Below are 15,007 nucleotides of genomic sequence, written 5' to 3' on the forward strand. Positions count from 1 at the left end.
CAACAAGTATCAAGTATTGATTGTTGGTTGGCAATGGTTCAGTGTAGTGAATTAATTTGTTCCAGAGGATAGTGGTTGACTGATCACTAATACCTGGATCTTGTTGCTTTTTTATAAGAGAGTTTGTTTTGTTTGTGTGAATATAGCCTTGTCAATTGAAAAACATGTTTTTAGTGGGAAAACATACAAAAATAAATAGTATTCATGCTCTATATAGTATTATTCTATTGTTTCAAATTGATATTCGGAGCCACCAGCCCAACTTTCCAATTTAAGTGCAAAATGATTTTTTGATGATACACTCCTATTACAGAATAAAAGAACTTTACTTCTCATTATCTAATTGATATAAATCATAGAAGCCACTCCGAATGTAAGATCAATTTGTTAAATTAAATCATGCAAATCACATTGGAGGAGCAACGGGGATGTCTGGGGGAACCAATCGCTCCTCCGTCCACCGCCTAATTTACGCCTGTGAATGAGAGGTATTTATTATTAGTTACGTTGAATTGCATACAATCATAAGAATGATTGGGAAAGGGCCACCAGGCGCAGCCCAAAATATTTTCTTCCCCAAATTTTGATATACCTTTGAAATATAGGTACATTCGAAATATAGGTGATGATTTAACACAGAACAAATTTGATTGATTTTATTTATGAGGAATGCTGATAATCTATAGTGAATATCTTTATAGGCCAAATAAAGAAATTGAAGCACTTACTTTGACAGCATATTTCCGCAAGGAAGTCTGGTTATATGAAGAGGCAACATTTTGGTGTCTGAAGTTTTGAACCAGGACTCGGTTTCATCATGGTCGAATGTCAGCTGAACCAAAGTCCATTCTGCAATTGATACATGGAATTTATCATTAAAGTCGCATAAAATTATAACGTGAGTTCAGGGAAACAAATTACAAAAAAAGTTTCCCATAAATTTACAGTTTCGGTTTTCAATTTAGTTACATCGGGTGTATGGAAAATTACACTATAGCAACTGGAATTTCTTAATAGGATCTGATGAGCAGTTGAAAAGACCCTGTTGAATAAAATTAATTTTCATGTTACAGAGTCAGCTCTTGATTAACATTAATTTGATATCCTTGTCTGTGATTGGACAAAGAAGATAACTCAATCCATATAAATAAAAATATAAATCTGAGTACCCTTTTAAATTATTTCGTCACGACAAATTTCGTCACGGCTAATTATTCATATTCAAAAGTAGCCCTGGAGAAAAATAGACAACTCAATCCATTTCTAACTCCGTACCGTTGCTTAATAAGTTAGTTTGTAGGCTATCCTATACTATTAAACGAGCAATTTCTGTTTAGATGTTTGGATGTTTATATGTTTGTATTTCACCGGATCTCGAAAACGACTCTAAAAATTCTCACGAAATTCAGAACATAGTAGGTTTATAATATAAAGATTCGATTGCACTAGGTCTCATCCCTGGAAAAACTTGCTGAAGGACATTAAAAGGATAATTCATTCTTGGAAAAACAGATTTCGTCGCCTGTCGATAACAGAAGATGCTGCTGTGCCTGTGTGGGATCAGCTGTGTAATCATTCAAACAGCTTACCATATCTCGCGAGAAATATTATTATCTAGAAATTTTAATAGACTCTATCAAAATAATCTGATTTTTTGATATGACATGGTTTATCACTCTAAATTAGAGCATATCATAATATTCAAAGTTAATCATTATTTTACAGTTTTAAGTGATTAGTAAGTGTTATTTTATTATTCAATTTGGTTTGTAAACAATCTAAATTAGAACCTTTCTGTTTTTGAATATTTTGACTGAAAATTGGACCTGGATTCAAGTGTATGAAACATAACCTACTTTTTGGACCATTTATAGTGTATAAATCAAAATTCGGAGAAGAAACTGTTTTGAGCTGTGCCTGTTTGTCCTTCCCCAATCATTTTTGAGAATTGTGCTCTGTTTATCAATAAATAAATAACGAGCGAAGCTCGGTGCCCGATATTGGAAGTTATAATAAACAACTTTAATACAAAGTGATCTAGAGAAACTTACTTATTTGAAAGGTCAATAAAAACAAAAGTACCTACTTTAGATATTGTTTTAATCTTTTTTATATGAGAATACAATATCCCAATTTTTTCCATGCAGTCTTGAAAATGACATCAGATTAATGGCGACCCTCATTGCACATACACTGATTAAGTCGATCTTTAAAATTTCGTTGAAGTATATCAATCGGTATGTTGGCAACGGCGTCGCGAATGTTGTTCTTGAGGTGTGCTATAGTCTGTGGTCGAACGACATGAACCAGGGATTTCAAATAAACCCATAAAAAATCGCATTGAGGAATCGCATGTGGGAATAAGCCTTGTCAAATGACCGCGTCTTCAGGCAGGTGTCAATCAGCATATCACATGCATTTTGAAGAGCAACAAAATCGCGTTCAGTCAATTCTTGAACAACAGCCAATTTATAGGGATGAGACACACAATAAGCTTCGGTTGACGTGTGAGGTACTTTGAACCTTTGGCTCTTTGAATCTATCCCCTCAAAAACATAAACACTTAGGCCGGTTACAGAGTTCGACCGACCGTCAGTGCGTATGTACCATCCTGACCGTACGCATCGATGAATCAGTTTTACACATTCAGAGCTAGACCGACCGTGTCAGTGTGTATGCACCATCCTGACCATACATAAGTTTTTCTGACTCACAAAATGGACGCCTTTACAGATTGTTTAATTGCAACTTATTATCTTCGTAAACAAAAGATCAAAAGACGTAGATATCAAGTTCAACCGATGGTCGCCCAAAAAGCATTTCAAAGGGAATTTAGTACCATTATTATACATCATTGCTTAGGGTGGAGATACATTTTTCAACTACCTCAAAATGTCCATCAGAAATTTTGATGAGTTATTTCGAGCTTGTATCACCATTGGGAATACTTGTAGTAACTTCAAGCTACGGATCAAATAAATGTAGATAATATTAATATATGATTTTTTCAATAAAAAAATTAGAAATGATTGAAGAAATGTATAGAAAAACTCTGAATTCAAATATGACACTATTAATTGAATTCATTCATTATGCTATTCAATTCAATATCAGCTGATTGTCGGGCAGAGGTGTCAGCTTATTGGTTATGTTGCGATCGGGCTACTGATCAGTACAGCTCTGAAAGCTTCTATTTGTTTGAATAGCGCGTCAGTCGACCGATGGAACGGATGCGCACGAGCTCGACCGATGGTCTTCGTACGCAGTGTAAAACGCTGAGGAGGAGCTTCATCAGCCTCAGAAGCTGAATATTTACGAAAATCTTTAACACAGTTTCTAAAATACAACAAATTGTATATTGTTTCATATTATAGAAGGTGCGCCAAAAGTACTTTAGATATTAATCTTTTTTTTATATGAGATAACAATATCTCATTTTTTTCCCATGCAGTCTTGAAAATGAGATTGGACCAATGGCGACCCCCATTGACATACACTGATGAAGTTGAATTTTGAAATCTCGTTGCAGTATATCAATCGGTATGTTGGCGGTGGCGTCGATCGACATAAACCTGAGATTCCAAATAACCCCATGAAAAATCGTATTGAGGAAACGCATGTGGAAATGAGCCTTGTCACTAGAAAAGTGACCGCGTCTTCAGGCAGGTGTCAATCAGCATATCACATGCATTTTGACGAGCAACAAAATCGCGTTCAGTCAATTCTTGAACAACAGCCAATTTATAGGGATGAGACACACAATAAGCTTCGGTTGACGTGTGAGGTACTTTGAACCTTCGGCTCTTTGAATCTATTCCCTCTAAAACATAAACACTTAGGCCGGTTACAGAGTTCGACCGACCGTCAGTGCGTATGTACCATCCTGACCGTACGCATCGATGAATCAGTTTTACACATTCAGAGCTAGACCGACCGTCAGTGTGTATGCACCATCCTGACCATACATAAGTTTTTCTGACTCACAAAATGGACGCCTTTACAGATTGTTTAATTGCAACTTATTATCTTCGTAAACAAAAGATTAAAAGACGTAGATATCAAGTTCAACCGATGGTCGCCCAAAAAGCATTTCAAAGGGAATTTAGTACCATTATTATACATCATTGCTTAGGGTGGAGATACATTTTTCAACTACCTCAGAATGTCCATCAGAAATTTTGATGAGTTATTTCGAGCTTGTATCACCATTGGGAATACTTGTAGTAACTTCAAGCTACGGATCAAATAAATGTAGATAATATTAATATATGATTTTTTCAATAAAAAAATTAGAAATGATTGAAGAAATGTATAGAAAAACTCTGAATTCAAATATGACACTATTAATTGAATTCATTCATTATGCTATTCAATTCAATATCAGCTGATTGTCGGGCAGAGGTGTCAGCTTATTGGTTATGTTGCGATCGGGCTACTGATCAGTACAGCTCTGAAAGCTTCTATTTGTTTGAATAGCGCGTCAGTCGACCGATGGAACGGATGCGCACGAGCTCGACCGATGGTCTTCGTACGCAGTGTAAAACGCTGAGGAGGAGCTTCATCAGCCTCAGAAGCTGAATATTTACGAAAATCTTTAACACAGTTTCTAAAATACAACAAATTGTATAGTGTTTCATATTATTATAGAAGGTGCGCCAAAAGTACTTTAGATATTAATCTTTTTTTATATGAGATAACAATATCTCATTTTTTTCCCATGCAGTCTTGAAAATGAGATTGGACCAATGGCGACCCCCATTGACATACACTGATGAAGTTGAATTTTGAAATCTCGTTGCAGTATATCAATCGGTATGTTGGCGGTGGCGTCGATCGACATAAACCTGAGATTCCAAATAACCCCATAAAAAATCGCATTGAGGAAACGCATGTGGAAATGAGCCTTGTCACTAGAAAAGTGACCGCGTCTTCAGGCAGGTTGTCAATCACCATATCATATGCATTTTGACGGACACAAAATTGTCAAACAGTCAATTCTTGAACAACAGCTAATTTATAGGGATGAAGTTGAAGGTCTTCATGGAGAATTCGTCGAACAGTGGATTCAGAAATTCCATAGCAGCTGCGTGTTTGTGAGCCGAAAGCCGGGGAGAACGCACAACTGACTGCCGCACTCTTTCGATATTTTCTGCAGTTCTGATGGTTCGTTGAAGTCCATTTCTGGGTTTAGCAACACTTCCACACTCCTGAAATGAGTTAACCCCCGACAGAATCGAATTATGGCCAGGAACGAGTCTGTGGGGAGGAATTACAAATCGAGCGCAGAAGGTGATCGACCATTAGAAAAGAAGCTCTCAACTGCGAAGGCCCGCTGCTCTCTAGACCGGAGCATGATGGCTATTTACTTGAGGGAAGATAAATTTGACAACTTCCTCTTCCAGATGCACCCCCTCCTGCCCATCTACACGACCAATTCAACGCAAGGGAATTTTTTCAAATAAGTAAGTTTCTCTGGCGCACTTTGTATTTAATCTTGATTACGAAAATGTATTATTATATCATGAAAAGATGTATTTTCTTGAGGAATATAATATATGAGATGGAATTGATCATTATTAACAAGAATCTACAAATAATATTATATATAATCAATAATCAATTCAATTACCAATATTATCAGATACCTATTATTGGGATTACTTGAATTACAGCTAACTACTATAGAAGGCGGTGGAAAAGATATTAGCAACTTTGTCGTCCTATCATTTGCACTGACTAGTTCAATTACTTTCATCTCACTATAGTACCAGTATTCCCAGTTTCTAAGGCCCGGTTTCTTGGATACTGATTAAATCTGATGAACCAATAAATATTTACGTTTAATGACACATTTGGTTTAATAAGTTCTTCAAAACCGGGCATGAAACCTTTAGTCTGTTCATCGAAGTAGAGACAAAACATAATGTTTGTGCTTGATTAATGTATAAAAGTACCTAATGACTCATATCAGCTATTAAATAGCACTTCAACTTTGAAAGTAAAGTAAGCTATAACATACCCATATTTTAAACTTACATAAACGCAAACTTTATGTTTTATTCATTAAATAAAGATACACAGTTATTCATTAAAATACTGTTCCAAAACTGTTCCTCCCTCCCCGAATTATGATTCATTAAGCTAGTCCAGAAAGAAGTTCATAGTTTTCCATTCCATAAAATTTGTCCAATTTACTGAGCAAACACTTTCAAACTAAAGTTTTGGATTTACAATGATTTAAAACCACAAAACTATTGAAATTGTAAAATATTGACAAATTTGAAAAATGTTGATCCAAAAATTAAAAACAAACTTCTCCTATCAATTATTCTCTAGTCCTCAAGTTTTGTTTCTTCTTTCGATGGAAAGATTCAAGTATACAAGACATCTTGGAATAGCTTTCTACGCAAACATTTACTGAATAAAAGTTTTAGACATTGTTCAACCAAATATTTACAAAATCTGTAAATTTTAATAAAATTTGTGGTTGAACAATATCTAGAATTTTTATTCAGTATGGATAACTACCACAACATCATCTTAACAACTACGGTACCGTACTCAGAAAAAACATTACTACAATAATCTATTCTTAATGATGTTCTACATCAAAGTTGATACTTAAATAAGTGAAAGTAGAGGTGAACTATTCAAGAGGAAGTAAGTAAATCAACTTGGGAGCGATTCAATTCATTTTATATTTTCATAATCCTGCAATATGTCAATAATATTAAGAGAATGGAGATCAAGATGCAAAGGCGTAAGGGCGAGTAGACAATAGAGTTTCGCACTTGAGCTGTTTTAGTTGCAATTTGTTTGCTCTAATCAAAAAAGACCAAATGTCCTTCTTTCTATAGCCAACTCAATTGTCTTTACTAAACTATCAATAAAAAATGAACTTTTATGAGTTATTTTGTTCTTACCAGAAGGAAGACATTTCAGCCGATCTTTCAATTTTTCTGATCCATTTTGAAATTTCGAACAGCTAAAGGAAAAATAATCGCTTTTCAGGGAACTTCGCGGTAAGACGCTTGAATTGGACTGTTCATCTTCGCAATCTTCGCTCAGTTTCAAGGCAGAAATACGAAATGTCACTGCATGCGATTCTGTCAAATGGAATATTGCTTCTTGTTCTCTGCCGATTAGGAGACAGAGATGAGCCAGTATCCTATTATATCCTGGAAATAAACATAAATAATTATCAATTGCCATTCCTTGAAATGAATAGATGGAAGCCAATAATTTGAAATCAGTTCTATAATGTACCTATTGATGAGATACATTTGAGAAGAGATATTTAGGAATTAAATAAATTTTTAAAATATATAATAAATTATATTGATTGATAAATGATATATATGTATAATATATATTGACAACGTACTAGTGAGAGTTGGAACAATTTTTGTATATTGGCAGTTTATTGAAAATCTTAGTTTATCTCAGTTTATGTGACTGATCTTTGAGCAGCTGATGTTGCCATTCTGAGAATTTCGAAATCAATGGGTCTTCTACGTGTTCCATGAGGTTTTCTTAAAGAACCAACGGTCTGACACGGTCAGATGTGCATCACTACCACTCAAGGTATCGGGGCATTCCCAGGGTGCGTCTCCACAGATCTCAGGTATGCAACAGGAGTTCAGCAGAAGCTGCCAGCACAGGTGAAGTAGTAGGACTTGGATGCATCTGTGAATGGTGGCCAAATACTTCAAAGTCAGGGCCTACTTTAAAGAGATTCATGTTATAATCAGTAGAAATGATACGACTGCAGGGTCTTATTCTGACTTTATAACGTGAATCTCATTATACAACCAGTGTTCAGGAGTTCCATGATGACTCGACATACATGTTGGTGACCTATTTGCTACACACATTTTAGCAAGTTTTGTGATTTTGACACGAGTTGGATCCCACATACTACCATATTGATCTTGATGATTTCAATATTATGACGCCATCGATCCAACTTTAATACTTTCTGTTTTATCCAATACCAACACTTGTGGGATCGATGACGTCATAAAACTAAAAACACGTTATTCAACACATAACCGTTCAGATGGTAGCGATCCAGTGACTGCTTTAAGCAAAAATGCAAATTATCATCCATTAATTCATAAACACTGTAATATGCCTTGTCACACAGCAACTTCCGGACGGTTATTTTGAAGGCGGCCTCATCCAATTTATTTCTTCACACACCAGGAGGCAGCTTGTTGAAGAGTTTCAGGGCAGAAATCCTATAACTGGCCTGTGATCGGTGGAGGCGTCTCCTGGATACATCCAACAGATCATGGCACCTGGTGTTGTGGTAGTGGATGTCACTATGAGCTGCCAGAGTATGCTGTATCCACTTGTTATACTCCAAGCACAGAAGGATGTAATGACTGATGACCATCAAAGCACCAAGGCGAGCAAGGTTGGGCTTACAGTGGGCAAGACAGTCGCTGCCTGTTGTGATTCTTACAGCCCTCTTTTGCAGCCTCAGGACATCTGCAGACCCTGCCGAATGACCCCACAGAAGCAATCCATATGTGATGTGGCAATGAAAGAGAGCGTGATACATCATTACAAGATACCTCCAAGTCACCAGGCCCCTCATCATGAGCAGTAGGAAGCAAATGCGGGAGAGTTTGCAGTCCAAGACAAAGGCAGCAGTCCTTCTGGATTCTGAGGGTCACGCGATTCTCGTGACAAGCTATAGATGATCCTTTGGATCATGTACTCATTCAGCTGGAATCGATTAGCCAGGAACCTTGAAGTGGCACCTCGAAAACCCTCTTAAGCTCAGCATCCGATCCAACAAGTGTGGGATAGAGTGGACACATGGTAGAATAGAATTCATTATATCACAAAAGCACTACGTTATCAGAGAGCATACCTTGGAAAATGGCTTCAAGCTTGAAAGCAGTTGTATTTAACGCATGTAAGGTCTATAGAAAGACTTGTAATTAGATGTTAACAAACAGTGAAACACTACATGTGCATCATCAATCTCGCATTAAATTCATCACTCTCAATTTTGAAGCTACCTTCGCTGCTTCACCACGTTTCCACATAGAGGATCTGATAACTGCGCGAGGTATAGGCCTACTCTGTTTACAGAATTACTACTGTATTAATTTTTAAAATAGGCTACATGAACAATTTGACGTAACGTTCACGGATTAAAGAGATAGAGTTGACACATTTAAGTCAAAACATTTATCTATGATGAATTTAGAATATACTTATATGATTGAAAGTGTTTAGGCTATCCGATTCAATTCAAATTTCTTTCCATCCATGGCCAGTCTTCACACTGGATAGATTTCATCATAAGAAATTAAAAAACACAAATGTTCATAAAATTTACACTAACTATCGAGATGGCATGTCAAAGAGACAAAAACGACCGATCTCCTCTTCACTCAAGGAATAGAGTGGAAGTTTGAGGAGTTTATATCGATTTTTTTTTAATTATCTTCCAATTCACGGGCACACAATGGGAGCTTGTTGAATATTTTCAGGGTGCGAATTGGGAAACTGGCAATTGCCAATAGCAATTGTGACAGGTCTACATCATCAAGTATTCTAGTATAATAATCATGAACCTGGCCTCTCACTTGAAATTTATGTAGCTTCTTTTAGAAGCACTAACGAGGTAAGCTACTACTGACTGAAGACTGAGGATCCGCAGTTCTTTGAACAGTGGCCGGCAAGAATGCAATGATGCGGATCGCCTTTTTTGAAGAAGCAGAACCCTCTCACAACAACCAACAAGCATTGTCCCCAAAGCACAATCCCATGGTTAATATGACTGTGGAACAAAGCATGGTCTCCTGGCACGCAGTCACCAGGTAGCTCGGCACAATTTTCCTCAACTTTCGCATCAGGTAAGTCACCTTGGAGAGCCGATTAAAGAACATGTTGATGTGCTGGTCCCATGCCAGTGAGGCATCTATCATAAAAACAAGCAGCTTAACTTCAGGCTCACCAAAGGAAGGCGGTCTGCATCTCAGAGTGCATAACATTTTCTTTGTCTTAGTCTTTTTCATGTACAGTTTATTTGCTTCAAATCATGAGCTGGCCTCTTCAAGCAGCTGGGCAGACCCGAGGATGGCTAATTGGGGATCTATATCCTGGGCAACAAGAGTGGTGTCATACAATAATGCTTTTCCATTCATGCTGAGATCATTTATGAAAATTAGGAAAAAAAGAGGGCCCAGAATAGATCCTTGGGGAGCTCCATGCTTTACTTGTAGTGCCTCAGATTTGGCTCCATACAAGGTAACCAGCTGGGTACGTCCAATATCCAATGTCGTGATCAAGGCCAGGTTTTTCTGGATTGATCGTGTCAAGTAATTAAAAACAACATTCACAAACTTTAGGCAGTATCACAGTCCAGCAAAGTTCTCACTAAAGAAATCCTCCAACTGGTAGAAGCTCCTTCCAATGAGCCACCGCGACAATGAGTTCCTGAATACATTTACAGGGCGCGCCCTGAGTCTGGCAGGCAGTTGAACATTCGCACAGCCAACACTGGAAAACTCTCCTTCACTCTTGACAGGCGACAGCACGGTACATCCAAGTTGACCTCCCTCGAGTTCCATGTGAGTGAACTTCCTCTCTTCTGGTGAATGTGTAGATGTTTTTCCTGACATGTAGGAGCGACGACAGTGAAATGTTTTTCAGCTCCACGGCATTCAATGGCCTGATACAATGAAACTCATGGAGAGTTTGAGGCACTGAGGCTGGATCGTGGCCAGAGTCTGGAATGCTATCCACTATCTCACCCTCGGGCTTCCAGAAAAGCCTTGTTGGCTTCAACAGGAGTGGACCTACACTTTGTCAATGAGTGTGCCTTGTAGGATTCCTTGATGAGATTCCAAACTGCTTTCGTGGGATTATGGGATCTGTCAATAAAACTGGCATTGTAGTCTTTTTTGCTCTATCTATCTCCATTCTGTAGATCTGCTTGGCTCTTAGGTAGTTTTTTACTCCTCTCCCTACAATGATGGGTTAGTCTTAAAGGCAGCATACAGCATGGTAACAAGGACTCTGACATTACCCAACTCTGGAGTATACCATTCATTTCAGTGGCGTTTTTGCTTTTCAACAATTCCAAAATTCGGTTTGCAGGCTACTGCTGGTCATGACAGGTTATATGATTCTGTCAGTTTTACATGGAATAGATTAAATTTTTCCTAACTTGTGGAGATTGTGGGTAGAAAACTACAATTCATCCCCATAAGGTGTTGTCGAAAAGCCGCTACACTGTCCTCTGTAATTTTTTCTTCTACTAAATTCATACCTTTTCACCCAATCAGGAACATCCACATTTCTCTGGATCAATCAGCACAGCACAGTGATCTGCCACCAGTGGGTTCACAATCTAAGCCTTATAATTTTTTGAGCAGTCATTAGTTGCTACAGCATTTAGGCAGTTCTGTTCTCTTGTCGGTTCAAGGACAGTCCAGAACAAATTGTGCATCTTTAGTACGTTATGCAGCCTGTCTTTAAATCACCACTGTTGAAATGAACATTGAAATCACCGCCTATATAGTTTCTATCAGTCCGTTCAATGATAAACTCAAGACACAACTCGAGTTGGACAATAAATTGCTCAAAATATGCCTGGTTTGAACAGTAAACACAAATAACTACCAGTGAGCAGTTGCTGATAACAATGCCTACAACCTCAAAAACAAGCTCAACACAAAAGACATCAAGATTAATTTTTTCAAAACTCAGATTTTTATTACAGAAAATGGCCACACCACCATTTTTATGGGCAGTACGACAATATACATTTGCAAGACCCATTGTAATATCTTCCAACATAATTTTATTGTAGAAGTTAGTTCGAGCCAGTGTTCACATACATATAAAACATTTGGTTTCGTATTTCCAAGGAAAAGAGCCAACAAATTAAATTTTCTCCTTAGACATTGAACATTTAAAAAACAAAATCGTAGGCTATCAATAGAAACTGTATCTTTCATTGCATTCGCAGAAGCTATTTTACTGGGTGATGAGGCTTTGCATGCCAAAAAGGCTTCCTAGTACTGTTTTGAAAGGTAGTCCTGCATTGTTCTCAGCACGGCTCCACCAATACCATATCTCACAAGTTTTCCAAGCAATATATCATGGGAGACACAGTCAAATGTCGTGTTAGATCGCAGAGGGTCATGGCAACTATATGCTTGTTCTCCATTGCCCTGAGTATAGAGTCAATCAGGGACTGAACGGCGCCTGTAATAGATATTCCTTTGCAAAATCCAAATTGATCTCTTGTGAAAAGCAGATTTTCCCCAAAATAGGTGAAGAGCTGGGTAAACATTACGGACTCATAGATCTTAGAGAATGCCGGTATCATGGATATGGGTCTGTAGTTTGACAGTTCTTCCGGGTTACCCTTTTTGAAAACTGGAAAATAAATCTGGAAACACCGTTTCAGGCAGCTGTTACTTACTTGTTACTTGTAGTCTTCTCCATGGTCGTTGATCTGGGAATTGTCAAATTTCTTCCCAATCAATGGGGATTCACGGTCTGTGATGCTGGTATTATGTATGGTCGTCCATGAACTCTGCCAATGCATAGTAGGGCCTCATGATCAAGTAGTTCTTCAGACCTCTAGTAAAGGCACCGTAGTCCTGAATTGCCTTAAGCTCCTTGGGCAGAAGGTTGAAGAGTCGGGCCCCAGAGTAGGCCGGCGACCTGCTGAATTTTATGAGCCGGTGCTGCTGGAGTTCAATGTCGGCTCCATTTCTTGTGTTGTGGGCATGTCTATTTCCCCTCAATTCTCCTCACAGCCAGGGTTGTTACTTCGTATATGTAGAGTGCGACAACTGTGAATATGTTATGCTGGATGAGGAGCGCCTTGCAGTGATCCACCATATCTCTTCTTAGAATAGTTCTCAGGGCCCTTTTCTGTAATCGCAGAACTCTATCAATACTCGTCTGGGCTGCGGACCCCCATGCAACAATGTCGTACTTTAAATGAGATGTAAATAAAGAATGATAAGCCTTGAATGCAGTTTTCTCCTCTGTGATATTTCGAATCCTTCGGATTACAAAGATGGCAGATGACAGTTTTTTGCACAGCAGTTCAATGTGGTGTTGCCAGTTAAGGTGACTATCGATCAGTATGCCCAGGAATTTAGTATTTGTCTGTGCTGTTATGCCTATGTTTGTTTGGTCCTCCATATTTCTGTTTTTTTTTTTTTTTGGTCAATCAGACTACTTAGAGGAAAAGCTATTGCAGACATTATTAGAGCAGTTGATATGCCATAAACATCAGGACTATTTGAGTTTTTGTATCCTCTTACAATTTTTATCAAATCCATTTGTTACTTGCTTCCATTCAAAAATCCTGCAGGTGTGAAATGAAACTCTGTAGACTGCATTTTCCACAGATCCTGGGGATGACTCCATAATCTGGTCTACTGAGTTGACAAAAAAGTTATTGACTGGGTAATAAGGCTACTTATTAATTTTTTTACTATAGGCTGGGTAAAAAAGGTTTCGTACCCAAATAATATCGAGTACGGTAGCCTACTGAACGTTGACGGTGACTACTGAACTAGTAACGGTCAAGGTAAAATAGCGAATCTTTATTACAACAGAAATATATTTTTGGTGTAAGTGCACGTCCAGTGCCAACATACCTGTCATAAAATTTTTGGTTGGGATCGATTTAGTATGTTATTTTGAGCACAAATATTAAATGGCGGTCATTATTGTTTTTAAAATAAACTAAGTTCAAAGTAGCACAATTTTACATGCATTTAACCTATGAGTAGCAACCATTTTGATTATTGAAATCATCAAATTATGATATGCCTAATCTGAGTTTTCCTAACACAAAGCTTTTCCTAACCTGAGCTTTCCTAACCTAAAGCTTTTCCTAATCTTAAGCTTTTCCTAACCTTAGCTACTTATGTTTGCTACTTATAGGTTAAATTCATGTAAAGTTGTGCTACTTTGAACTTAGTTTATTTTAGAAACAATAGTGACCGCCGTTTAATTTTTGTGATTTTTTGCTCAAAATAACATACTAAATCGATCCCAACCAAAAATTTGATGACAGGTATGTATGGACGTGCACTTTAGCCATATTTTTAGTTGAACTTACTTGCATATACAGGTCCATTAATTAAAGTTACTGAAGACATCATTCTCATTACATTTTCTTTAAAATCATCAATTAATCCTTCACATTCAGATTTCTGCGCAGCATCAAACATTTCAAAATTAGAATAATAAACAGTTGTGCAGTTGTTATTCTCGTAACACAGAACTATTAAGTAATAAGATGTTGATTCGTTGATTGTAGAATGTAGATTGCAGAATAATAAGTTAACCTATAAAGTTGAAGTTGATGCGGACCTTTTCAAACTGCAAAGCAAATAAAATAAAAACAGAACTTTCGCGCCATGTACAGTTTTGCCAACCAAAATCTCAGTTCAACGATGGAATCTCATTCATCCCTTATATTATATTCTTTTGAATAATCACTGTGATGTATTTTATTAAATTATTTTTATCTTAACATAAATATTATGCTCTTTGGGTCTTAGATGATTGCAATTTTCATTTCAAAAATGATTTCTTTGTCATTTAATTTGAAGGTTAACTTTTAACCTAGAATTCCAAATACTGTAGATGTTGAAGATTATACTTCAACTAAACTGTTAACTAATTTTACAATGACAGTGATTTGATATTAATGCCTCTAAATTATTCATTCTACAGTGAATCAAAATAAAAACAACTTTATTTCTGCTTCCGCATCAACGACCTCGAATATCTTTGTCCAAAATCACGTGACCTTTGTGTTGAATCGTATAATGATTGATGAATTCTTCCAAAAATAATTATTTGATCTCTCAGGTTTGATATTGACAACATTTTTCAAACTGTAGGCTAACAATAACATTAGAAACATTGGCTATTTATTGGTCAATCATTCATTATTATTTTAGGCTTATATGTTGATGGAGGGAAAGATAATCGCTCTTGGTTG

The 15,007-nt window shown here is 37.2% G+C and overlaps 1 protein-coding gene across 2 annotated transcripts in view; it reads right to left on the minus strand.

Moving 5' to 3' along the window:
• LOC111061611 (separin) overlaps positions 1 to 14,381 on the minus strand; it is a 30,357-nt gene extending 15,976 nt beyond the window's left edge. Inside the window, exons 1-3 of one of the 2 annotated variants that reach the window (XM_039437040.1) lie at positions 14,117 to 14,380; positions 6,924 to 7,178; positions 729 to 849 (exon numbers count right to left, since the gene is read on the minus strand). In XM_039437040.1, the coding sequence (XP_039292974.1) occupies positions 729 to 849; positions 6,924 to 7,178; positions 14,117 to 14,228 (488 nt within the window). In that variant the 5' untranslated portion in view covers positions 14,229 to 14,380. Of the gene's footprint in view, positions 1 to 728; positions 850 to 6,923; positions 7,179 to 14,116 lie in introns of both variants that reach the window. The other variant, XM_039437041.1, reaches the window with a different exon arrangement.
• Between the last annotated feature and the right edge of the window lie 626 nt (positions 14,382 to 15,007).

This window comes from Nilaparvata lugens, chromosome 10, assembly GCF_014356525.2.
Source record: "Nilaparvata lugens isolate BPH chromosome 10, ASM1435652v1, whole genome shotgun sequence".
NCBI classification, from domain to species: Eukaryota; Metazoa; Arthropoda; class Insecta; order Hemiptera; family Delphacidae; genus Nilaparvata; species Nilaparvata lugens.